Source organism: Rhinatrema bivittatum, chromosome 8, assembly GCF_901001135.1.
Source record: "Rhinatrema bivittatum chromosome 8, aRhiBiv1.1, whole genome shotgun sequence".
Taxonomy (NCBI): domain Eukaryota; kingdom Metazoa; phylum Chordata; class Amphibia; order Gymnophiona; family Rhinatrematidae; genus Rhinatrema; species Rhinatrema bivittatum.
Window position 1 is genome coordinate 201,640,343 of NC_042622.1, and position 27,406 is coordinate 201,667,748.

General features: G+C 41.5%; 1 protein-coding gene across 1 annotated transcript in view; it reads left to right on the forward strand.

The window, feature by feature from the left end:
• Positions 1 to 12,903: 12,903 nt before the first annotated feature.
• The window catches only part of NOS2 (nitric oxide synthase 2), a 47,546-nt gene continuing 33,043 nt past the window's right edge, over positions 12,904 to 27,406 (forward strand). The window contains exons 1-7 of the mRNA XM_029613535.1: positions 12,904 to 13,099; positions 13,644 to 13,712; positions 17,611 to 17,752; positions 22,217 to 22,298; positions 23,871 to 23,990; positions 24,315 to 24,463; positions 25,232 to 25,394. Of these exons, the coding sequence (XP_029469395.1) occupies positions 12,904 to 13,099; positions 13,644 to 13,712; positions 17,611 to 17,752; positions 22,217 to 22,298; positions 23,871 to 23,990; positions 24,315 to 24,463; positions 25,232 to 25,394 (921 nt within the window). The remainder of the gene's footprint in view (positions 13,100 to 13,643; positions 13,713 to 17,610; positions 17,753 to 22,216; positions 22,299 to 23,870; positions 23,991 to 24,314; positions 24,464 to 25,231; positions 25,395 to 27,406) is intronic.

Below are 27,406 nucleotides of genomic sequence, written 5' to 3' on the forward strand. Positions count from 1 at the left end.
GCCTCTGCTTCCTGCTGCTAGGCGCGCGGCCGCGTCTCTTTGCAATATTTAAAGGGCCAGACACAGGAAGTGTCTGTGCCCCACCTACCGGTACCAGAAGGCTCGAGAGCGTAGACGACGAGGCGAAGGAAGGAACATCACGGAAGGCAGGAACACCAGGACGTAGAGGATCACGAAGACACCTGGACATGGACCTCAGGCACGAAGACATGGAACACTGGACGAGACAAGGAGCTCCTTGAAGACGAGAAGACCTTACACAGGCTCTGGCAGGCAGGAGCCTCCAGAGCGAAGACTCTCAACGACGACGATGCAAGGCCAGGAACAATGGACGGAGCAGCCCTTTATAGGGCTGAGCAGGAAACAGTCATCAAGGTGGGGCACAGACACTTCCTGAGTAGGGCGCCCTGAGAGACAGTGCCAATGTCCATGCCTCGTGTTGCCTTTGTGGATGTCAAGAGTCTCATCTGGATGCCGTCCGCATCGATCCCAAGTGTCTATGTCATGGATGCCGTTGCATCAGCCTTGTGTCCTCGCCATGGATACCGTTGCATCAACCCTGAGTCTTCGTGCCTTGTGATGCCGTCGCATCAGTCATGTGTCTTCCTTCCTGGATGCTGTTGCATCAGCCATGTGTCTTCGTCTGGATGCCGTCGCATCAATCCACAGTCATGTCTTCATGTCAAGGCCCGTCTGCCCTCAACCTCAGGCCAGGCCTGCTGCTCCATGCTGCTCGCAGCAGGTCCAAAAGGGCCCGGAATGGTCGGAGGACCATTCACCTTCCATCATCTTCGGATGTTGGCCATGGGAGCTTGCTGGCCTGGCAGAGGGTAGACTGTCAGCCATGCGGGGCCACCGTCAACCCTTGGCTCGGTCCTGAAGGTCAGGGTCGGGCTGAGGCCCATGGGCACACGAAACAACCCGTTCTCAACATGAAGTTAGCAAGTAGCTCATTTAAAACAAATCGAAAAAAACTCTTTTTCACTTAACGTATAGTTAAACTCTAGAATTCATTGCCAGAGGATATGGTTACAGCAGTTAGTGTAGCTGGGTTTAAAAAAGGTTTGGATAAGTTCCTAGAGGAAAAAGTCATAAACTGTTATTAATTATTAAGCAATAGTAGCTACAGATTTATTTAATGTTTGGGTTCTTGCCAGGTACTTGTGACTTGGATTGGCCACTGTTGGAAACAGGATACTGGGCTTGATGGACCCTTGGTCTGACCCAGTATGGCAATTCTTACATTCTTATGTTCTTATTTCTATTAAAAAGGCTTTTGAAGTTGCATAGAACAAGATTGTATAATCTATGCTATTTGTATTATCTGAGAGTGTTATTCCCCTCCTTCGTTTTGACTCTGTTGAAGGCAGTTATAACTTCATTGTGACCCCTTAGAAAGATGTATTAATTTAATTATTAATTTAATTGTATTATTTGATTGTACCACTTTTATTTTTGTAATGTCTGTTTGAATCTGATTGTATATTGTGTATGTAATGATGCAAACCACTACAATCAATCCATTAGATAAGGCATTATATAAAAACTTTCAAATAAATAAACAGATAAATCATAAGAACATTAGAAATTGCCATACTGGGTCAGACCCAGTATCCTGTTTCCAACATTGGTCAATCCAGGATACAAGTACCTGATAAATATCCGAACAGTAAATAAATCCCATGCTAATAATGTTAGTAATAAGCAGTAGCTATTCCCTAAGGCAATTTGATTAATAGCAGTTTATGGACTTCTCCTGTAGGAACTTGTCCAAACCTTTTTTAAACCCAGCTACGCTAACTGCATTAACCTCATCCTCTGGCAATGAATTCCAGAACTTATTTGTGCATTGAATGAAAAAGAATTTTCTATGATTTGTTTTAAATGTGCTACTTATTAATTTCAGGGAGTGCCCCCTAGTTCTTGTATTATCTGAAAGAGCAAATAACTGATTCACATTTACCCATTCTAGTCCTCTCACAATTTATTTATTTATGTATTTATTTAGAATTTTTTTATATACCACAGTCTACAATAGTGCACAAAGCGGTTTACAAAATGCATACATAATAGTTAAAACATTTAAATCACCAAGTACACTTATTCTCAGAAATACAAGACAACAATTTTTTTAATAATCCTGTTAAATAAGTCAATCCATCATTATGTATAGTATACCTATGTTAGTTAAATTTCCCGCTAAATGTTTACAGTTCTTAATACCTCTCTAAATATTCTATAGTTCACTACTACTTCTTCCAAACTTTGTAATCCCACAATGCCTCTAATTTGTATGCCACTGTTTTTGATCACAAAGTGTATCTTATTTACGTTCGTTCTCAAATTGCATCTTGTTTACGTTCGTTCAGTGCACCTGTTAGCTGTTCTATGTACTGTTGTTGCTCTTGTAAACCGTTGTGAAGGCCAGTTCCAAACAACGGTATATAAAAACACTTAAATAAATAAAATAAATAAATAAACAATTGCCTTTTGATAATAAATTCCTATCTGTAACTTCCTGATATATGCAGCATGACTTTATAGACCTCTATCATATCCCCCCCTCAGTCGTCTCTTCTCCAAGCTGAACAGCCCTCTTTAGCCTTTCCTCATAGGGGAGCTGTTCCATCCCCTTTATCATTTTGGTGACTCTTCTCTGAACCTTCTCCAGTGCAACTATATCTTCTTTGAGATGCAGCGACCAGAATTGCACACAGTTCTCATTCAGCCTCAACAGTGTTTCATCTCTTTGGGAGCCAAGTATTAAATACATGTACATATCATCCACATATGTTTGGAACTTGACCCCTCCAATTCGAATTATTACAGTCTTAGACAAAGTTAAAGAATACAGAAGAGAGGATGGATTCTTGTGGCACACCACATTTAAGGTTGCCAAAGAAGACCCTTTGGCAGTGACCTGTTAAAAACGAGAGGAACCATTTAAGGGCCTGGCCCACTGAGATTCTAACCGTGCCAACAGCATGTCATGACCCACAGTGTCAAGGCCCCTGAGAGAGTCTTCAAATAATGCTAATAGTATGATCTTCAGACTGAAATAGATATGATAACGCTCTGTCAATAAGCTTCCCCAAGAAGGGCAAATCAGATATTAGTCTGCAATTACGAACTACGAACTTCTTATCCAGAGTTGTTTTTTTTAATAGTGGAAAAACAATTGTCTCTCTCAAATGTTGGAGGAAATGGCCTTCTCTTAAAGCTGAATTTGTTAGCAGGGCAATTGACTCCAACAAAGCAGTCCTAGCATTTTTATTAGTCTAGAAGTGCAGGGATCTAGGATGCATGTACTGTAATTGGTCTTTCTTCCAAGATCTTTGTCAACTTTTTTAGAATCAGTCTCCGGACATGTGTTCAACACTTCCCATGCTCAGGGCCCAGATAAGTCTAATTTATCAATGTAATCCCTACCATTCAGTTCTTGTTGTGACTAGATGATCTTTTCACTAACATAATGTGATAATGGATTATTTCTTTCTGTTTTTTTCAAGCATTTCTATGTCACCTGATGTAAAAGCACTAGGTGGCGTACATAATAATGCATAATAAAATACATAGAAATAATTAAGGTAACATCTAACTATACATTAAAATAACAAGAATCCAATAAATCCAATCTGTAGTTTAGGATTTTAACATCTCATTTATAGATAGGGGAGGGGGAAAACGTCCCTTTGACCTCCCAAGGAAGTTCTTGAGGTCAGCTAGGAGCCGTCTATCATCACGTCATCAGATATGTGTGATGAGGGAGGCACCCGATGGTGACTTTATTATTATTATTTTGGACCTGGCAGCTTCCTCCTTCCTCTTTATACTTCCAGCTCAATCAAAACCAGGGCTGGGATCTGGAACCTTGAGCCTTCATTTGCATCTACCCAGAGATGTTTTTCCCTTTTATCAACTCATTTTCTGGTCCAGTCAGCTGGAGGCCGTGCACCAGAAGTCTTTCCAGATCCCAGCAATCAAGGCCCAAAGGAGCAGAAGGAAAATCTGCCAGGTCAAAAAAAAACCCCCCAAACAATAGCCCTGATTGCCCAGATCACAGCTCAGAGTCTGGAGATAAGAGACTTGGGAGGATGGGGACTTCCTAGTTATGGAATGGTACGGTCTTTATGAAAAAAATGGGGCTCCTTGATGTGCAAAGTTCAAGTATACAAAAAGGACTGAGAGAGGAATGATTTTTTTTCTATTTTGCATAATTTTTAACTTCCTTCTGTTTATAAAGCTTAATTTTTAGCCAGGAAATAACTATTTTAAATGATTGTTTCCTTTTCCTGCATTGATTACCCATGAAGCAGCACCTTGGTGTTTCAGAGGCTTATGCAAACGAGGCAGTGTGCTGACTGCTAAGCGTTCAAGCATTTTTTTTAAGCTTCTGGGCCTTTCCTGTCATGTGACATGGTGGTGTGATTGAGTGCAGTTCCACATGCCGGTAATAGCTACAACAATGCCTGTATGATCAGACAAGCGATCGTGGAATGCATGATCGTAAGGAAACTGAAGGGGGGAATTTTCAAACTGCAAAGCCTGTGGGTAACATTTTACCCGTGGATTACACACCAAAATTTGAAAGGGGAAACCTGCATTGACCTCCATGTTTGCTCCGGGTGCAACGCGCTCATGGGCCTTTGTGCGGCCCGATTTTGGTGCCGGGTGGGTTTCTCGTGGGAGATAAACGTGCGTAGATTTGAGAATTCTGACTGCGTGTGTTATTTTCTGTCCCCCCCCCCCCCCCACACACACACACGCAGGAGCACCTCCTCTAAATGCAACTGAAAGTGCCCACACTATGGCAGCCAGGCACGCACTTTTGTAAGACTGAGGGAAAGCCATCTTCAGAGTGCTGATGGATGCATGTAAATTGCGATTTACCCAAGTAAATGGATTAAAAAAATTATCTTGCCTGGCTAGTCATCGGTTGGTAGTGGAGGGATGGGGGCATTACCAGAAAGCCATTGTAGATGGAGTTTATTCAGCTTTTCAGTATCATTTTTTTTTAACAGGACACGAATATTTTTTATTCATTGAAGCTGGCGAATGTGGGTAACGTGAGCTTAAGGAAAACAATTTTCACCTATTCTCTCCCGCTTAGGTATCTTCTCTATAAATTGCTTGCTGGCTATGGGGGATGGGGAGGAAGGATGTTTATGAGTCCATCGGGTTGAAATCAGGGGTTACGGATTGGGCCACAGGCTCATACTGTACGCTTTCTTTTTTTTACACACTGTGATGCTTAACCAGCTATATTCTTTTAAATACAGCTGGCTAAGTCTAAAGTTATCCAACATATCCAGATGGATAACTTTAGGGCTGCACTGAGACAAGCCTAAGGTTATCCAGCTAAGGGCCAGATTCATTAAGACTTTTCTCCCATTTTGTGTCTATGGGAAAACCCCTTGGTGAATCAGGTACTAAGAGAGTCATTTATCAAATTGCGTTAGGGCCTTATCGCAGGCGATAGGTCCCTAACGCAAGTAATAATGCCATAACACATGCAATAAATTCCGCATCGCCAAATGCATATGCATAAGAGCATAAGAACATGCCATACTGGGTCAGATCAAGGGTCCATCAAGCCCAGCATCCTGTTTCCAACAGTGGCCAATCCAAGCCACAAGAACCTGGCAAGTACCCAAAAACTAAATCTATACCATGCTACTGTTGCGAGTAATAGCAGTGGCAATTTTCTAAGTCAACTTAATTAATAGCAGGTAATGGACTTCTCCTCCAAGAACTTATCCAATCCTTTTTTAAACCCAGCTACACTAACTGCACTAACCACATCCTCTGGCAACAAATTCCAGAGTTTAATTGTGCGTTGAGTGCAAAAGAACTTTCTCCGATTAGTTTTAAATGTGCCCCCTATTCCTTCTATTATCCAAAAGAGTAAATAACTGATTCACATTTACCCGTTCTAGACCTCTCATGATTTTAAACACCTCTATCATATCCCCCTCAGCCGTCTCTTCTCTAAGCTGTCCTAACCTCTTTAATCTTTCCTCGTAGGGGAGCTGTTCCATCCCCTTTATCATTTTGATCATCCTTTTCTGTAACTTCTCCATCGCAACTATATCTTTTTTGAGATGCGGCGACCAGAATTGTGCACAGTATTCAAGGTGCGGTCTCACCATGGAACGATACAGAGGCATTATGATATTTTCCATTTTATTCACCATTCCCTTTCTAATAATTCCCAAATTGAATACAAATTTAAAATTTGTATTCAAACGGGAGAAGTTTGGGCAGAGTAAATGGAAATGCAGCCAAAAACATTTTTATTGCAAATTCTGGTTGTTTATTTATTTTTTATTTATTAAACTCTTATATACCGTCATTCAGACTGGCCATCACAACGGTTTCCATGTGTAAATAAGTAAAACATAAATAACAATAAATTAGATAAAGAGCAGTTGTTCCTAAAATATGGTAAATAAGACAAAATACAATACAATAGACAAATAAAATACAATAAGATACAATCATAATAAAGCAATTTAAAAATACACTAAAATACTTAATATGTAAATGCTATATATTTCTCACTCTCAGTTGCTAGAAATTAAGTGCCTCATACTACATAAATAAATACTGAAAATAGTATTAAAATAGCTCTTAGTCACTCCCTCCAAATGCAGTTCCAAAAAGGCAGGTTTTCAGATTCTTTTTAAACGATTTTCTCTCTGCTTGGGTCCTTATTTCAGTAGGCATCTCATTCCACTGTTTTGGGCCAGCCAGGGAGATGCTTCTCTCTCTTACCTGACAGAAGGGGTCATTTTCTATCGGTATCGCACGCAAAAAGGGACTTTATACACGTGAAAAGTCCCTTTTCGCGTGCGATAGCTTGATAGGGGCGGAGTCTGGGTGGAGTCGGGACCGGAAGAGGAGGAGTCGGGGTAGCATCAGGGTGGATGCGGCAGTAACTTCACTGGTGGCGATAAGACCCGTTATTGCCGCCAGTAGTGCACCCAATAGCACCACCCCCCGCTTCGCCCCCACCCCTCGTTACTGCGGAATTCAGTAATCTGTGCGCCGATAGAAAATCCAGGCCTAAGATGGGCTGAATTTACTGATGGTATTGTTAGAAGACCTTTATTAGCTGATCTCAGGTTTCTCTGGGGTTTATGTAGTCTAATTGCTGTATTTAACCAATCCGTTTGTTCTCCATAGATGATTTTGTGTAAGATGCAGAGTACTTTATACTGTATACGATATCTTATAGGTAACCAGTGAAGTGTTTTTGACCCAGTTAAAATCCTAGCCACAATGTTTTGTAAAATTTGTAGCGGGCGTATTGTTGAATCTGGTAGCCCTAGTAACAGGGAATTACAGTAATCAATACTCGAAAAAATTAAAAGTTGCAGTACTGTTCTAAAATCCTCATCCGTTAATAGTGGCTTTAGCCGCCTCAGTGTCATTAGTTTACCATAGCCTTCTTTAATTTTTGCTGTGATATGCTTTTTTAGGTTGAGTTCTGCATCTATTATTATGCCGAGATCTCTGGCCTGATCTGTTGGTTTAATCGTTATATTGTTTTCATATGAGATGTCCGGAGGGGGGTCCTGTCTCATTTTTCTATCTAGTACAATTATCTCAGTCTTATTAACGTTTAGGACTAGTCTCAGATGTGTGAGCAGTTGCTTAATAATGTTTAAATACATAGTGGCCAGTTTGTATGCCTTTTCAAGAGTTTAATTTATTGGTTGGGAGAGGGAGAGGGGAAGAGAGAGATAACGAGAGCTATAAGAGGGGGCATTATGAACTCAGGGTGAGGTATTGCTGGTGGTGTAGGTTTTAGGGGGCCGTTTTACATGCACAGTCAGAGGTACGAACAGCACAGTAGACATCAGTGAAGATTTTCTGTTATTTGGAGTGAATAAAGGTACAAAAAGAGTAGATTTGTACAATGTACTCTCTATCTAGCTTGATAGCAGTTTGGTAGGGAGTGCATCAAGTTAGGTAGAGAGTACATTGTACAAATCAGCTCTTCTTTTAACTTTCATCCCTCCAAATCACATAAAATTTTCACTGATGGCAACCGTGCTGTTCGTACCTCTGACTGTGCATGTAAAACTACCCCTCAAAACCTAACCCACCCCCCCAAACCTCACCATGAGTTACTAGTGGCCCCTCTTACGGTGGTATAAATAGTTAACTTATATGTGAGCCTCTCTCTTCTTCCCTCCCTCCCTCTCTCTTTCTCTCTCCCCAGCAGTAGCAATTGTGATAAATGTCTGTGGAAAATTAGCCTTTTGATAAATCTAGATCTAAGTTTGCTGGATAACTTAGCTCTGCCCTGGATTGCGCTGAAGTGCCCCCCATTATGCAGCTAAAGTTTAGTCAGATAGTGAGTTATCTGTCTGAAATTTAGCCAGCTAAGTGCCCCCATTATTCAGAAGTTGGCATTTAGCTGGATAACTCACAAGTTATTTGGCTAAATGCCTTTGAATATTGACCCTGGTGTATAATGGAGCTTGTACTGCACAGGCAACAGACTTTTCCCCATTTTTTTTAAAGCCTAAATTGTCACTAGACTAAAATTGTGAATTGAGATGCAGGGAGGAAGGATCAAACTCTAATTTTAACCACCAACCCACTACTATTGGAGTGAATTACACATAGAATTTAAGCTATTGTAAACACTCATCTACTTTTTACCTCAAATCAAAAGGATATTCTTTTGAGAACAATAACGTCAGTGTGTAGAGTTTTAGTTGCAAGAAACTGCGACTTTAAGTGTATTGTTCCCTCACTGGAGGGTCTTAGAGATTCTTCGCCCTTCTCTACCCCCCACCCTGCAATAGGCAGGAACCTGTCTTATGTGGAATAGTGAGCCTGTTTCATATGGAATAGTGAGCCTGTCTCATGTGGAATACTGAGCCTGTTTTATATGGAATAGTGAGCCTGTCTCATGTGGAATAATGAGCCTGTTTCATATGGAATAGTGAGCCTGTCTCATGTGGAATAGTGAGCCTGTCTCATGTGGAATAGTGAGCCTGTCTCATATGGAATAGTGAACCATAAGTAAAACATCTGTTCTCCTTAAGTGTAAAGTAGAACTTTTCCATTCTAAATTGTCAGGCAGACCAGCCACCTCTGTACAGATGTGTTAGACCATTTATGAGGGTTTACGAAACCCAAACATATTATCACTGGACTGAATTCAAGTATCAAATTGATGGAGCTACAGGGACAGTCAAGGTAGAGTCCCAGAGCAGGGTTTGCCTGATACTTTTAATCATCTACTGTAACAAATTTCCAGCTGTCAGCCACACCCATTGTAAGGCTGACATCCTGGAAAGAAAATGTTTTAGGTGCTGCATGGCAGCATCATTCTGCTTTGCATATAGGGTGGCTCCTGCAATCAAACAAAGTATAAAATGGGCTGACTTCTCAGCTTAGAAAGACAGGCCTCAGAGCTATAATTAAAAGGAAAGCAACTTTACAATAGCAGAATCTCTACCGCAGATCAGAAGAGTGAGGTAAGATAACTACTCTCATACAACAGAGAGATAGATAAGTGGAGCCCTCTTATGAGGAAAAAATCACACAACAGCAGGAGTCAATGGGGGCCATAGCAAAGCAATTTGTATCAGAAAAAAATTGAGAAAATACACTTACTTTATAATGTATGAGTTAAGGAACATGTACAGGCAATTGTTATTATGAGGATGTGAATTATGTATTTTTGTATTGATGATTTGGTTCTGGTTAAATACTGGTTAGACTACAAAGAATGGGTTTGAGGCTTTCTGATAAATCCTGAAGGTTAGGTTCTTGTTATTGTGAGGTGGGCTTGTCTCTTGATAACAATATATTGGAAATAAGTAATATCTTGGATATGTAAATTTACAGGTTTCCTTTTACCCTATGATCCAGTAATAATTCTATTAGGTTCACCTGTCTCCGGTGTTCTTCCAGGAAGGAAAGGGTCTACTCATTGGATGACAGATCTACTGGTGGCCGCTAGCCCAGATTTATTTATTTATTTAGTACTTTTTTATACCAACATTCATGATACAGAATAGATCATATCATATCGGTTTACAAGGAACAGGGGGTTATAATATTAACATTAACATAGAGGAAAGGCAAAAGTTACAATAAAACAAGGGTAATGGAACTGGGGAGATGAAGAAGCCAATAGCAGAAGGTAACTCGGTAACTATAACAAATCATTTATATAACAAATATGGCTTTGCACTGGAAACTGAGGGTAAATCACCTTTTGAGAGTTGGCTACAATTAGCTTAGAAGGTGTTTTTCATGGAACATTACTTTCCATGTTAAAATACATGTTAGGATGTAATGAGAGTATGAAAACCATTCCTTAAATGTGTGGAGAAAGAGGGTAAGGTCCAGTCTTGAAATCATTTATTCTTCTAGCATCTGGGTAGAGTAACTGTTGCTATTTGAGATGCAGTGACAGTTCTGGTACGGGTTTTGTGAATATATTGATAAGTATGACTTTAATGTAACGCTGGAAGATTTTGTGTGAGCTCGTATTTTATATCGTTGTATTTCATTGGGGGTTTGACCTTGTTTTTGTAATTGTAATCTGCAAAATTTTCTTTGATAAGGAAGATTTAAAACATTTGGTTGTGATAAGGATGACAACCCTATTCACATAACCTGTGCTACCCCAAGGACTAACCAGTACCTTAAGTTGCCCCTAAGTATTTGTCCGAGTTGTTTCATCATTAGACTCCTTCTCGAGCTTTGTGGTCTTCTAGTTCTTACCTTCTGGAGGTTCCTGATTTTAGAGTAGCACATTACAAGCTACACGTAAACAAGCCCTATCAATTATTGGCCCTTCTCTTTGGAATATGCTTCTGAGCATTTGCGACTTGTGCAGGATTTTAAAGTATTTAGAAAGCAGTTGAAGAGCATTCTATTCTGTGAGACATTTCCTAATGAATAAGTGACTATGATTATTTTATTTATTTACTTGTTGGTTTTTATATACCGTTGTTTGGAGCAAGCCTTCACAATGGTTTACAGAAATAACAACTGGTTACATAAAACATAGCAAAACTGATTACATTATGACAAAAAACTTAGGAGGGACAGAGATTGGAGAACAGGCCTTCACAACGGATTATAGAAATAACATCTGTTTACATCAAAAATAGAACAAAAACTGAATACATTATAACAACAATTTAGGAGGGATATGGATTGGAGAACATTATAGGTAGAGCAAAGGGAAACAGTTATTTGTAGGTATATTGAACTATTACAGGGGTAATTAGTAGAGGAGAGAGAATTATTATCTAATGTAATAGTCCATGTTAATTGATGGAGGGGTTTGGGAGGATGTGGATCTGTGCTAGTAGAAATTAATTTTATCCTATGCAGTTTATATATGTTTGCTCGAAGAGCCAGGTTTTTAGGAGTTTTCTAAATAGTTTTAAGTTGCTCTGTTTTCGTAAGTTTTCTGGGAAAGTGTTCCATAGGCTTGGTCCCTCTAGAGAGATCGCTCTGTCCCATATTGATGTAAGTCTGGCAGAAGTGATTGTGGGTATTGATAGTAGTGCTTTATTAGTTGATCTTATGTTGAGCTGTGGGGTGTATATTTGGATTACAGTGTTTAGCCAGTCAATTTCTTTTCCATAAATTGACTTGTGTAATATGGATAGAACTTTGAACTCGATCATTTTTTTTGATGGATAGCCAGTGAAGGGCTTTTAAGACAGGTATGATGTGCTCTGATTTTCTATGGCCGGTAAGAATTCTTGCAGCTGCGTTCTGCAGTATTTGGAGTGGTCATGTGGTTGATTTGGGAAGGCCCAATAGAAATGAGTTACAGTAATCAAGGCTCGTGAAGATCAATGATTGTAGAATGGTTCTAAAGTTTTGTGGATTTAGGAGGGGTTTTAGGTGTTTAGAGTTAGTAGTTTGTTGAAACCTTCTTTTATCTTCATGGAAATGTGTTTTTTGAAATTTAGTTCTGGATCAATCCAGATCCTGCGATCTTTCACTTTTTCACCTAGTTTGATGATTGATTTGTCGTTGTGGTTGGTATTCGTCGGGTTGTTTAGTGTGGATTTTCGTTCAAGTAGGATGTATTCAGTCTTATCCATGTTTAGACAGAGTTTCATACTAATTAGGAGTTATTTAATGGTGTTTAGGTAAGTTGTTGACAGTTTGAGGGTTTTTTCTAGTGTGTCCATGACTGGAATTAGTAGTTGTATGTCATCAGCATACATAAAGTAGGTGATGCTGAGACTGGAAAGTAATTGACATAGTGGTAGGAGATAGATGTTAAACAGTGTCGCTGACAATGCCGATCTCTGGGGGACTCCTGTTTCTAGTGTGGTTGATTCAGATTTGGTGTTATTGATGTTTACCTGAAAAGATCTATTGCTTAGGAAAGATGTGAGTCCTATTTCAGATAGTCTACTGATTAAACTTTTATGGTCGATTGTATCAAAGGCTGTGAACAAGTCAAGAAGGATAAGGATAAAGCATTGACATTTGTCGAAGCCCCTTATAATCGTATCAGATAGAGCAAGGAGTAGGGTCTCTGTACTGAAGTGTTTTCGGAATCCGTGTTGTGTTGGGTATAGAATGTCATTTTTTTCTAAATGCTTGTTCAGTTGCTTGAAAACTGTTTTTGCGGTTAATTATGTTTTTATAATATTTTTATTTCATTTTATTTTAATGTATATTGTAATTATTATTGTTTTTATTTATGATTGTAATTCACCTAGCTTGACAAATTCATTGCAGGTGAAACAGAAATATTTTTATATATAAATAAATAAATACGTGATTTCCCTGCCTCCATTTAATGCAAATCTATCTCATGCCTATTCATTATGGACATCTTGAAAAACCAGGCCTGTTTGTGGCTCTCAGGGATCACAGTTGGCCACCTCTTAGGGGATGAAGAGAGGTGCTGGGCGAGGCAAAAAGGGGGCAAAGAAATCAGAGTGGTGCTGCTGTACTGAGCAGGGAGTGAAGGGGGAGAAAGAGGAGGATGCTGGCGGAGGAGAGATGCTGGACAGAGGGTTAGAGAGAAGGGATGCAGGGCACTATGGACAGGGAGGAAAGGAAGGGGGAATGCAGGCCTTGGCAGATGGTGAGAGGTGGATGCTGATTGGGGCGAGAGAGGGGGCTGCTGTGCCAGAGTTGCTGCCAATAGGCAGGTGAAGAAGGGGGAGGGGGACGAGATTGAAGGTTCGCCTAGGGTGCCTAATACCTTTCAGCCAGCCCTGGGCAAGCGCATTTAAAATTCTGAAGGGCCTCTGAGGAAAACGGTTGCTTCCTCCGGATAAGAAAGGTCCAGACCTGGTCTCACCTTTGCCAGATAACTCAGCAGAGAGACAGGAAAGTCATCTAAACCATGGCAGCTCCTCCCTCCCTCCTCAGCACAATCTGCAGTCTGTCCCCTAGCAGATGTTTGACTGAATGCTTGTGAGAGTAAGATAAAGGTTTTCTCAGAGACAGGTAGTCGCTAGAGCATTGAGATGACACTTTTTGCAGCCTGGGGCTATAGCGGAAGCAGGGTTTTTCCTTTTTAATTAAAGGACCCATTTTTTGTTGCACATTAAAGGCTGCCACTTTCATTCCATATCGAGAGAAAGATTTCTGCATTTTGTTTTGCTTCCTGCTTCCTTCTGCAGAACTGAACTCGGGACAAAGCTTTGCAGAGGGGTCCCTGTTGCTTTGCCAGTGTGACAGAGAACGTGGAGGTGAGTCGCCTGCTGTATCCATCAGCTCTATGGTTATCTCTGCATGTCTCAAGGGTACTTTTGCAAACAAACAGTAAAATCTTGATTTAATGGCTTCCACGTATTGTAGTGCGGTGGGGTGAAGGGCCAGGAGTATGAAAGCTGAGAAGATTCATGAGTTGAAATCCTGTTCTCCGTGGGACCTTAGATAAGAGACTCTTTTCTCACTGGGTTTCAGTTTGCCTGGCTGTTGATGAAGCTGTTGCAATAAGTAACTGGGTCCTCCTTTTGTGGACAAAAGTACCAAAGTGTTATTCAGACTTTCCAGCCCAGAGATGGCTGATCCTGTTTGGATGAAAGATGCCTAACCAATCCCATTTATTATTAGGCTAGCTCTAATAATGATATTCAAAGTCCCCCAATAATTTTGTGAGTAATATCTGCACATAAGAACTTGTGCAGAGTGTTCCTCTATCTAGGTGGATTCCTTTCCTGATCCTCGGGATTCCTCTTGTACAAGTGATGCTCGGATCAGCTTAAGATTATTTATTTATTTATTTATTTCCTGAAATGTATAATTTGCTTACAACGATAAAATCATTCGACAGGGAGCACGATCATAAAATAACAAACAAAAGCTGTTCTGAGTGCAGAAAAAAAAGAACACATGAGAACTTAGGGAAGATGTTTTTGTAACAGGCAGAGGAGCATAGGACTTGGCAATGATATTTTTTTGAAGGTGAACGATAATATTCTGTAATGGCAATTTCTTCCAGGACCTGGGAAATTTCCGACTTTAGAAAGACATCCTTCCCATAGGGAGAAGCTCTTCAGCCATTTCGAAAATGTTTTGTAACAAAGAAATTCTTAGAAACTAAATTGACTCCCAATATTTTTTTTCTTGTTTTTTTTTTAATCATGCTGTACAGTTTACTGGGCGAGAATAAATAAAGGCGAAAGAGACCCAGTGTGGAACAGGGTAAAACAGGTCTGTGACAGAGTAGTACTTGTGGCCCATGGAATATCTTAACTGGAAATCATGAGCCGCCAGCAGAGCATTGCAGGTTTCTCGTATTGAGCCAAGGAATCGGCAATTTGCTGAATATCTAGAAAGGCGGGAACTGATGGTGGAATATAGGTTGAGAGTGGAAGACATATTGATTTAATGGCATCCCCCTCATGATCTTTTGTGCAAATGCCAGAATGATTAATATTCTTATTTTCTATAATTGAAAGTCTGTGTTGTTCTTTTGATGTATTTTAGGTACATAGTAACATAGTAATGATGGCAGAAAAAGACCAAAATGGTCCATTCAGTCTGCCCAGCAAGCTTCGCCAGGTAGTAACCGCCACTCCGTGCAGGTTACCCCCATGCTTCTCTTAAGGATAGCAACTGCCGCTCCGTGCAGGTTACCCCCATGCTTCTCTTAAGGATAGCAACTGCCGCTCCGTGCAGGTTACCCCTTTGCTTCTCTTAAGGATAGCAACTGCCGCTCCGTGCAGGTTACCCCCATGTTTCTCTTAAGGGTAGTAACTGCCGCTCCATGCAGATTACACCCATGTTTCTCTTAAGGATAGCAACTGCCACTCCGTGCAGGTTACCCCCATGCTTCTCTTAAGGATAGCAACTGCCGCTCCGTGCAGGTTACTCCCATGTTTCTCTTAAGGGTAGTAACTGCCGCTCCATGCAGGTTACACCCATGTTTCTCTTAAGGGTAGTAACCGCCACTCCGTGCAGGTCACCCCCATGCTTCTCTTAAGGATAGCAACTGCCGCTCCGTGCAGGTTACCCCCATGCTTCTCTTAAGGATAGCAACTGCCGCTCCGTGCAGGTTACCCCTTTGCTTCTCTTAAGGATAGCAACTGCCGCTCCGTGCAGGTTACCCCCATGCTTCTCTTAAGGATAGCAACTGCCGCTCCGTGCAGGTTACCCCCATGCTTCTCTTAAGGATAGCAACTGCCGCTCCGTGCAGGTTACCCCCATGTTTCTCTTAAGGGTAGTAACTGCCGCTCCATGCAGGTTACACCCATGTTTCTCTTAAGGGTAGTAACCACCACTCCGTGCAGGTCACCTCCATGCTTCTCTTAAGGATAGCAACTGCCGCTCCGTGCAGGTTACCCCTTTGCTTCTCTTAAGGATAGCAACTGCCGCTCCGTGCAGGTTACCCCCATGCTTCTCTTAAGGATAGCAACTGCCGCTCCGTGCAGGTTACCCCCATGTTTCTCTTAAGGGTAGTAACTGCCGCTCCATGCAGGTTACACCCATGTTTCTCTTAAGGGTGGTAACTGCCGCTCCGTGCCGGTTTAGCTTTTTTATTTATTCTCATCCTCTAGCCTTTTAGGGATCCACAGTGTTTATCCCATGCCCCTTTGAAATCCTTCACAGTTTTAGTCTTCACCACTTCGATGTGCTGATTGTTTATTGTTCATTGTTATACCCCATGTATCGCTAATACAAATTAAAAATCTGTTCTAAGCAGTGCAGGAGCACAAGTGTAAATCAAGTGTCTTGTCAACCAGTCAACATCAAGATAACATTATAGCAGCAGACTGCCCTAACCTTTGCTATCCAAGATGCCACTTTAAGACTGATCTGTCTCCCAAGAAGGCACATTCAAATATTTACTGTTGTGATCCTGTAAGATAGAACTCTAGAACAGGGCTTCCCAAACCTGCCTTAGTGGCCCCTCAACCAGTCGGATTTTTAGGATATCCACCATGAATGCGCATGGTGCATATACTGAAAATTTGTAAGCAAATGTATCTTGTGCTTATTTAGGGAATGTATCCTGAAAACCTGACTGGCTGAGGGGATACCGGGACGGGTTTTGGAAGACCAGCTCTAGAGGTTGTGTTGGATTCTTTGCAAGTCATGAGTCCTTTTTTTTGGACCAGAATTCTTCAGAGACTATGTGGCACATGAGCTTTCAAGACCACACTGATCCCCCTTCTTTGGAAGTTCTTGATAGTGTCAACCTGCAAAAAGAATCCTGTTTTAACCTCAAATTTGTGGCGTTCTATTCTGCACTATTTTGAACATGCTGTGCTGTCAGGAGTCATCCTCTGTAAAGCTCCCCAGGAGTAATGGAGCCTCATGTTGGGTAATTCTGATCGAGAAAGGCTTTAAGGCAAAGGGGGTGCAGCCAGTGCTGCTGGAACGTAGAGAGCCGCTAGATTCTAAAAACTTGCAATAGCAAAGAGCTGAAAATGGCAAAAGTAAGAAAGACTTTTTTTTTTTTAACGCTCCTGTGTCATTCCTCAGCTAGGCAAAGAACCTACTCTAGAGCCCTTTGTCCAACAAAGTTTTTTTTTTCTAAATCAAAATGCGATGACTCACATTTTTCAGTCATACGCCAGGTTCCTTTGGCACCCCGGTTCATGCAGTTAGCTTTATTGAAATTTGCTAATCTATAAATCCTGCTGTGATGGAGTTTATTTCACCATTTTCTTTGTTGCTTGACCCAAATGTTCTTTTGTAGGAAGCTCTGCCGCCACGTTCCTATAGTAAATATGATCAACAGGGAGAATGTTAGGATCCCATTGCCTAGCAGTTTGACCCATTCCAGTTTTTACTAGGATCAGCTTTCCTTAACTTTACTTTACCTAGGCAAATAAGGAACTAGCCTGGAACAATTCTAACTTGCATGCGCTGGGTACCTTGAAATATTCTCTACTGCTTAGCACAAGAAAGTGGTTTCTACTTTGAGCAAGGAATAACTTCGGTGCATACAGGGTGTTTGCTCGATTTGATAACCTCATTTCCTTGTAATCAGAGTGTGTGCTGGCCTTTTCCGAACTCGGCTGAAATGCACAGGCTGTGCAATTCCCATTCTTCCCCTGGTGGAAGATCATTCACGACCAACGTCTCGTTTTCTCCTGCAGTCCTGCCTTCTCCCCATACCGTGATTTCTTACCCCAGTAATCGCTGCTGCCAAGGCTTCGGAAATGATCTGCCCATGGAAGTTCCTGCTCCACTCAGGAACTTGGAAGGAAACCTTTAAGACTCAACAGTCAAAGGATTTTAACAATAATCTTCAGCAGAACCCCCTTAAAGCACACAGGTAAGCAGCTTTCCTTCTCGTCCTTTATGCCCTCCTGTCACTAAAGATTTTCCTGCAGGAAGTTCAGTTATTATTACATTCATTGTGAATTGGAACTGGACAATGCTAACAAGGGTAATTGTATATCCACATTTAGAATATTCTCATATTAGAAAGACTGTTTTTATAAAAAAAAAATAACATTTTTATATTACATTACAATAGCCGCAGGGGTTAATTGCAAACCTATCATGACATTTTGTGACCGTTGCAGTAAAATAACCCAGTATGACTTTCAGCTCAGGCAGCATATTGGTTTCATGTCAGAGGAGCATATCGCGGTACATTGTCAATTAGCCTGTACTGGTACTGTTATTCTGCCACCATGTTTTTGGAAATTCGATGGCCTTAAGAGTACTGCAGTTATATTTGAAGTCCTGGTCCCTGGTCAACCTTTGCTGCCCCTAGACATTGTAAATGCTGCGTGCGCACTTCCTTCCAAACAGGGGCATCCGATCCAATTCCCCCTCTCCTCCCAGCAGATCTCTGATCCAATTCTCCCCTTCCCTTCCCTTCCCTGAACCTTTTATCTGATTCCTAACCCATCCCATGTGGATCTCTGATTCTATTCCCCTCCTTCCGCTCCAAGAGTGGACCATCTGATCTGAGTCCCCCCCCCCCCCTGGCTAATCTCCAATTCCTTCCCTTCCCCTTCCTTCCCCATGAACCTCAGGACCTTGCCTCCGCTGTCATGAGAAGATAGTGAATATGAGGACCGAGTCAGCCCATGACCCCACCTCCTGGGGAGAAGTCTGGAGTGGGTGTGGCCACTGAGATGCCTTAAGCGTGGAGGACATTTTCTGACAGTCCCCCAGCTCGCTGCCCTCTGAGGACTGCACTGTCGCTGCTGGAGATGGAGTCCTGTGAGGGGTGGCAGAAGGGAAGGGATCCGAGATCCAGGACACGAATGGAAATGAGGTGGCAGCAGCAGGAGAGAAAAGGCTCAGAGGCCTGGAATAGGGGCAGGCAGAAAAAGGTTGCTGCTCCCAAAATGTTGTGACCCCTCAGGCACAGGTTTAATAGTCCTGTGTGTAAGTCCCTGAGGTCCTTTTCACCTGTTCTAAGAACAGAACCTGGGTTTCAAAAAAAGCAGCAGCTGACTTGGACGAGAGAGTCATACAGCAGTGAGAGAGGCCTAGAAAATGTACTTTAGCTTGTAGGAGTGGCGACAATAAGGGGAAGAAAAGGAGAAACCATAAAATAGGGTTAGATGGGAGTACAACTCCTTCCAGGTGAGACTAAAGTTGGAGAACGAGAGGAGGGATCCAATGTACTGGAGGGGGAGAGAGTTCCGGAAGCTGATAGTACTTTAGTGAGGGATGTGGTTATTTTGCCTAATGCAGACTACAAAAACAGTAGCTTATTTTAGAATTTCTGAAAACCTGGACCTTAAAAGACTCCCTTGGTGGGACCAAAAGCCTATAAACCAAATGGGCTCTTATGCGCCTCTGAAAAAAAAACCTTTGTCAATCAGGGCCAATGTTCACATCACATAAATATTTTCTGAATGGCGTACCTTTTATGACCTTATTCCAGTCTGCTGCTGCACTTGCCAAGCAAGACTATTATGTCTATCTGACAATCTCTCTTGCCTCCAAACCTCACTGTCTTTTTGTCACAATCAATTCCCTCCTCAGAATGTCTTGCATTCTCAACCAGGTCATCTCTGCCTCCTCTTCTCCCACTTCATGCCTCTGGCTCCTTTTCTGAAATTGCAGCAGAGGAAACTGCCAATGTTTTCGCCTCCTCCAAACGCACTCCATTCCCACCCAGCTCTATTTCCCCTGCAGTTATCCCTTCCATCTGTCACATCCTCAATCTATCACTTTCCACTGCATCTCTTCCTGCTGCCTTCAAACATGCTGTGAGAAAGAAACCCTCATTGGACCCTACCTGCCCTGCTAACTGTCATCGCATCTCCCCTCTCCCTTTCTCATTCAAATGAGATATCATGTTCACAGCCACTGTCTTGACTTTCTTTCATCCCAAGCCATTCTCAGTCTACTTCAGACTGGTTTTCGCTTTGTACGTTCCACAGAATCAGCCCCTGTCAAAGTCTCCAGTGACCTCTTTATAGATGAAGCCCAAAGAGGTCAATGTTCAATGCCATTTGTCGGGCTAAGTTCAGACTTAGCTTCGCAAATAGTGAGATTTAAAAACCCTGTTGTGCTCCCTGCTCATGAGATAGCAGGATAACTTTCTATCCAGCTAAAATGGGATTCGGGGGAGGAGGCATTCCAAAGTGGTGCTGCTTATCTGGCTAAGCACCGATTTTCAGTGTTATCCAGCTAAGGTCGCCAGATAACTTCAGAATTACTGAACAGAAGTCCTAAAGTTAGCTGGATAAACTTAGCCAGCTAACTTAAAGGTAGGTGAGTACATTCAGCGGCATGGTTCTTTCATCAGGCTTTTGACCATGTTTTGAGTGTAATTAGTGATTTTTTGTTGCACATTTGATGTGTCCTCTGATGGATTCTCTTCTACCTCCATCCTTTGTCCTGGTCCTTTTCTCTTCTCTCTCTGTAATAATTCCCTTGGTGCTCTGATCTCCATCCATGGTGTTCATTAAATGCCACCTTTTTCTGCTACTCCCAGATCTACCTATCTACACCAGAAATTTCATCAACCTGCTTGTCTGACATTGCTGCCTAGATATTCCACTGCCTTCTTAAACTCAACATGGCCAAACAGAACTCCTTATCTTTCCCCTTTCTGCCTTTATCCATTTATGTGTGATAACAATGTCATCTTCCATGTCCCCTCAGCCTGTAACCTTGGGGGTCATCTTTGACTCCTCTCTTTTCTTCTCTACATATAACCTAAACACTGCTAAAATGTGTTGTTTCTTTCTCTATTGCATCAAAATCTGTCCCTTCCTTTCTGAAAACATTCCAGAATCCTTATCCAGTCTCTCATCACCTCCTGATTAGACTACTGCAACCTGCTCCTCACAGGTCTCCCAGTGAACCATCTCTCTCCACTACAATCTATCCAAAATTCATCTGCAGGCATCTTTCACCAAAGTCACGACACCCGTACAACCCTTCTTCCCAAGTCATTACATTGGCTCCCTATCTGTTTCCACATACAGATCAAGTTCCTGTTACTGACCTACACGAGCCTTCACTCTGCAGCAACTCACTACCTCTCCTCTGTTATCTCCTTCTACACTCCTCTTCATGAACTCTACTTATCAAGCAAGTCATTTTTATCTCTGCCCTTCTCCTTCCCCGCCAACTCCTGACTCTGTGCTTTCCTCCTTGCTGGAATTGTCTTCTTGAGTTGGTGCATCATGCTTTATTCAAATCCAGTCTAAAACCCCATCTTTCTGAGGCTGGTAAATCTTAACCCCTGATTATCTCACTCACAGCCTTATTCATGTTAACAATCTTCTTTATAAGTGGAATTCCCAAAGTCTCCTTTGCTCTGTAGGTTTGTTTTGTTTGGATTGTAAGCCCCACTGAGAAGGGGCTCTCTCTTATGTGTTTTGTATAGCGCTGCATATGTCAAGCAGCGCTATAGGAGTGATAAGTTGTAGTAAAACAGGAGCAGGAGCGACTTGCAGACTTCTGGTTTTACTAACTGTGAAAGAAAGAAAAGACAACTGGTAGAGGTCTTCTATTAGTTATCAGCTGCGAAAGGGCTCCCGGGCACGTGGGGAGAACTTGTTCTTCTTGTTGAATACGTTATCCTGTTCAGAGACGAGTTAAAATGAGTTAGGAGGGGAAGAACTGGTTTTGCTAAATTTAAAAGACAATAAAGTTTCATAGTTTCCAATTTATGTACAGCAGAAAATGCTTTGAGTTTCTTTTATCGCTGTCCTTGCAGCACGGTTACACAGGATTTACAATACCTGCCATCATCCACTCATGCTCAATTAACCTCAATTTACAGGGCACTAAGGTTAACAATGGAAATGATTCTCCAAAGTTCCCCCAAATTCCCACTTTCCAGTTGGATGCAGTTTCTCAGAGCCGACTCCTTTTCCTGGCCTCTCCAAGGGCTTCCGAGTAAAATTTGCCTTCTTGTAGGAAAGGGAAAGGGAAAGGAAAAAGTTCAAATTCACATTTCTGCTGCAGGAAAGAACTGTGACAATAACAATAAAACCCCACCAAATGACCTATTTTAAATCTTCTCACAGATATTTCCTGCACAAGGCAGGCCTTGTTACGCTCTTTCTACATCCTGATTGGTTTTTTATCACTGTGTTTACCACCTTATAGTAGCCCCTATGACGCGCTTGCCACTGTTGTTATTATTATTTTTTTTTTTTTTGTCGTTGCACTTTTTGGGATCGACCGTGTTCACAGCTGCTAGGGTGTGTGTCTTTTCTTCTTCCTGCTTCTTGTGGACAGGGCCCAGAGTTAGAACTCCTCTAACCGGACCATTTCTTTCTTGCCTCCCCATTGCTTTTTTTTTTTAAAGCTCCCTAGCTCAGGAAGATGCCAAGCCGCATATTGGGAATGAAAAGAAGGCCACAATGGCACATCTGGTGGCCCCAGCGCAGGTCAGTAAAGCTTAAGCGTCACAGCTGGATTCTAATACCACCGTTCTCTTTCAGGAACGCGTGGTCATGTAACTAGACGTATGATCAATTCCTTGTCGCACCGATGAAAATAAGATTCTGCTATTCCGTTAAGACGATGTTATCATTTCAAACTTCACCCTCTAGACCAGAGGTGAAACACTCTGGTCCTCAAGGCCCCTAAATGGTTGGGTTTTCAGGACAATTCTCATGAATATGGATGAAATAGATTTGCATACAATTGAGGCAGTAGGCATGCAGAGCTATGTCATGCATATTCATTAGGCATATCCTGACTGGTTGGGGGGCCGTTAAGGACTGGAGTTGTTTGTTCGCCCTTGCTCTTGACAACTGTTTGCAATTGAAAATAGTAGGTCACACAATTATTTAATTTCGGTTTTTGTACAGGGCCCTTTTCCAGGGCAACCAACAATGAAAAAGCACAATATACAAATGCAGTAAGATGGTGCAGGGTTAAATTATTAAAGAATCAAAAGACAAAGGAAAAAACACTGGGTGTTAGGATATACAGATATTTATGAATATTCTGTAAGATTTGCAGGGTTATGAATTTATGGTGAAATTTTCACATTCCTCAGCGTTTCACTAGTTAAATAAACACTGTAGCAAAAGGGGTCACTTTCCACTTTTTTGCTTGCTTCTTCTGAGAATTTCCCAGTAAATTATGTGCTGGAGAATGCTGTTGAAGTTGTTTTTCTCTTCACGTCTTCCACAAAAGCCAGAAGTCTAGTTTTCAGTTTCTGCTTCCTTAAAGTGACCCCCCCAAATACGTCTCTAATCATAAGGGACTGGCTGACATAGTCCTGGCTCAGTTCTGCCGCAACTTTACAATCTGCCCTCCTGTGGTTTCTTTTAAAGAAAGTGGAGCTACAAATCAATGAGAGTACAACCAGACTGGGTCAACCTGTCCCTTATGACCTGGAGGCATCTAGGAAACCAAAAGAGTGATGATAAGTTTGTGGAAATTAGCGGGTACCATTGCTTAAAAAAAAAAAAAAAATCTGAGTTAAAGTAGCAAAAGAACTTAACGCATTTTTGCTAATTGTATTGAGCTCTTTGAAGCGCTGGAGATCCACAATCGAATTAGGTAGATTTTCAGCTGCTTTCAAATTTGTTGGCTTCTTCTCAGGATTGATGGAGAAATTCTCATTGGACTTGATGTATTTTCAAAAGGAAATTGCTGATTCATGGGAACCTGCATGGAACCTGACAGCTTGTGGATCCTGTGAATTAGGCGGATCCGCTGGAAATCTGATACAGATTCGCCAGTTTCAAGGCATTCGCATTTGAATTTATTTTTTTTTTAATAATAATGATTTAAAATAATTTCTACGAACTCATTTGACAAACCTTCAAACTTCTTGTACGAGTTCACTAAATTAATTCACAAACATTTTTCTTATAAAGGTTCTCACAACTCTGGTATTAAATAACAATAAACAAATTGTGACAAGAACACCCGAAAAATCAGTTTCGCCTGAATTTCTTTATCCTAGTGATAATAAGGTTTGTTCGCTTTCATCTTTTCCTTAGGATTCTCCAGATTATGTCAGACCAGTGAGCAAAGTCCCAGCATGTCCAAGATACTTGAAAATAAGAAATTATGAGAATGGAACGATCCTTCAAGATACATTGCATCATAAGGCGAAAGAGGTAAGAGAAACTGATGTGATGGGATCACCCAATTGTGTTCCTGTCCAGAAGCTGGCGTGTCAAGGAACTTTGGATGGGGGAGACCTGGGGAAGTCCACACCTGGCTAACTTTGCCTATAGATTTACTGGCGCAGCCATAACGCTGAATATTTTCCAGCTGTCTTAAAGTTGTTCAGCCTGGCTGTACGTTTTGTTGGAAAGTACTACAACATATCAGAAATGCTACATGGATCCCTTATGTCCTCAGTCCAAAGAAACTGCCATTGAATGCATTGCTTACAAAGTCTGTTGCATATTCATTTATTACATGTACCTGTTTTTCAGGCTCTTGGTTGTAAGTCTAAAGTTTGCCACGGATCTATAATGAACCCCAAAGGTTTGCTGAAAGAACCCAGAGATGGACCAGCTCTTCCTGATGAAGTCTTACCTCAAGCAATTGATTTCATCAATCAATACTACAACTCCTTTAAAGAGTGAGGATATTTATTGCTAACCTAAAACTATATAGTGTAGCCCCGAAGGAAGCTGGATTCTTTGCATGTTGTAATACCTTATAAAGGTCAGGACTGGATAGACCCTATGCATAGAATAGGCAGGACAAGGTTAAAATCCAGCCTTTTCTGGAGCTGGTGGCTGTAAGGCAATGCAGTATTCATTGGTTAATTGACAGGCCCGAGAGAGGTCAGTTCATGTACTGTTCCAGGAGCTTCAGAGAAGGACCTCCCAACAAGCCTGGATGAGGACAAGCTAGGGATTACCACACTGTCTACACTGTCCATAAGGAAGGGACTCTTTGTGAATGAAAGAAAGTTTCTAGGTTAAACTGTGTGGGATGAGAGCCGGGACTAGGTAGGTAATGCTGTGCCTCTGAGTCTGCAGCAGGACACTGCATGGTATAGTCCAGGGGTTCCAATTCTGGTCCTCGAGAGCCTCAGAGACTTGGATTTCAGGGTATGTACAATGAATATATATATACGAGATAGATTTGCATGCACTGCTTCCACTATATGCAAATCTATCTCATGCATATTCATTGTGGTATCCTGAAAAATTGGTGTGACTTTTGAGGACTGGAGTTGGGAACTCTTGATTTAGTCAGAAGACCTGGTGCAATGTGCTGGATGCAGTTAAATGAACATTGGCAGCAGAAAAAGATCAGATATGAGCTCAACTTGACATCCTGTTTCAGCCTATAGTGTTAGTGTTAATATTCTTGAATTTGAACTTTCTCTCTTCTACAGACAAAAGATAGAAGAACATCTGTCCAGAATTGAAGCAGTCACAAAAGAGATAGAAATAACTGGGACTTACCAACTGAATGAAGGGGAACTAATCTATGCAACTAAGCAAGCATGGAGAAATGCCCCAAGATGCATTGGAAGAATACAGTGGTCCAATTTACAGGTAAAGCCTGTGGTACCGGACAACTCTTAGATACCACCTGATCAAGAAGGGAACAGGCAAAGTCAGCTAATGTACGCTAAAATCACCAGCTGTGGGTTGACAGGATGGTGTTGTATACATTTTTGGTAAAGTCTGGCAATGATGATCTGGGATATCCACAATTGAAAACAAAAATTATTTGATAACCATAGATTCCCAGTAGGTTAAAAAAAATAGAAAAAAAAAAGTTCCTGGTACAAACAACTAAAATTAATATGAAAAAAATAACTTTTTACTAAGAGATTCCTCTGTGTACTGCAGGGTATAATCAATCATGGTGCTTTATAATGCTGTGCATGGATGCACCACTCCCTCTCCCAACTTCATAGGATGTTACCACTAACTTGCTGTACAGGAAATGATGTTGTTATTCTCAGCAGCAATTCGGTTTAGTTTGATGTACTCCCAGACAGATTACATTTTTCCAGCAGGTAGCACAAAGGGTGCCAGAGAAGGTTTGCAGAAAATGACCTCATTTGCTTGCTTCCTGCTCAAGTTTTAATTACCGAGCCGCCAATCAGAAAGCAGCTGCAGCCTCATCCCTCCATTCAGAAAGCTCCGTGCACAGCACTTGTTATCTGGAGGGTCTGCACTTCTGTTCAGCAAACAGCTGTAGAAGGAATAGGAAATATGGGATTCCTATTCTCTTATATTACTTATTTCCAAGGATTCATTTTTTTTAATCAAAAAGGTAAATGTGGAAGTATTATGTAAAACTTTTTTTTTTATATAAATTTTTATTCTAAAGGTAAACATACACAAAATGTAACTGGACAATATGCATCTGTATAAGTGTTACATAACGTGGAATAAAACAAAAGGAATATCGATATCAGGAGCAGCAAACAACTATACATTAAAAATAATTAAGGCTCAAGTACTAGGAAACCACTTATCCAGTACAGCACTCAAAACATTTAAGATCAAAAATACAAAAGGGCATATTAAGACCGAATAGACCAATATGACCAAAACCTCTCATCCATATAACTTGAGAGAGCCTTTCAGAGAGTGCGACAACTTTTCAATCCGGGCTATCTCAAATACTTGAGATTTACAGCTGTCCAAGGTAGGTCTCCCCTTCCAAGATTGGGCAACGGTGAATCTAGCGGATTCTAAAAGTTGAACAAAGTTTTCAATTGCCTTGAAACTGAATACGAATCCCAGCATCCCAATAAAGCCAAATCAGGAGAAATGTGAAGCGCTGACTGCGAAACCTGGGGAACCTCAGCTCCTGCACGTGTGAAGAAGTGAGCCCCCGATTCTGCATTTCCTCCAACAGAAAGCAGACTATGAGGGGTTACATTTATGAAAAAGCACAGGATATTGATAAGTAGGACGTAAGAGTCTAAATTTAAGATCTGCCCTGTGTCTACATACAGAGCTACGATGGCGGTATGTACAACTTGATAGAATTTGTACTCAATCCGGAGAATTGGCCAACTAAAGAACATTGCTGGATTTTTTTTTTTGTTTGTTTATTTTTAATGTATTTTTCTAGTGAATTTAGTGCTCATGCGCTGAAGACTGCAGTCCTCCATTTACCCATCAAAGAGACACAATATAGGAGGTGGCTGTGCAAGCTTCTCCAGCTGACTGTCCTGCTAATAGGTCCTTAACCCCGCTCTGGAGGGACCGGAGGATCGTTCAGACTCCATGTGTGTGCTGAGGTGGCCAGTCGGCCCCATTTTTTTCAGGACAGTCTGATTTACCCTGCTAGAGCTATAATTTCATACGTGCGATGGGGTAAAATGAGGATAGGATAAACCCGCCCTGAAAAATGCAGCTAATCGGCAGCCCTAGCCTGTACAATCTTTGACTTCTCCACCAAGACAGGCAGCAAAGGTGACAAATTATGATGGTGGATTGTATTACTTGTCCTTTGGGAAATGACCAGCCTATGTCACATAGATCACCAATGAGCTTTTTACACCTCTGCCGTACCCGAGCCAGATTTAACCCCGGTGGACCGC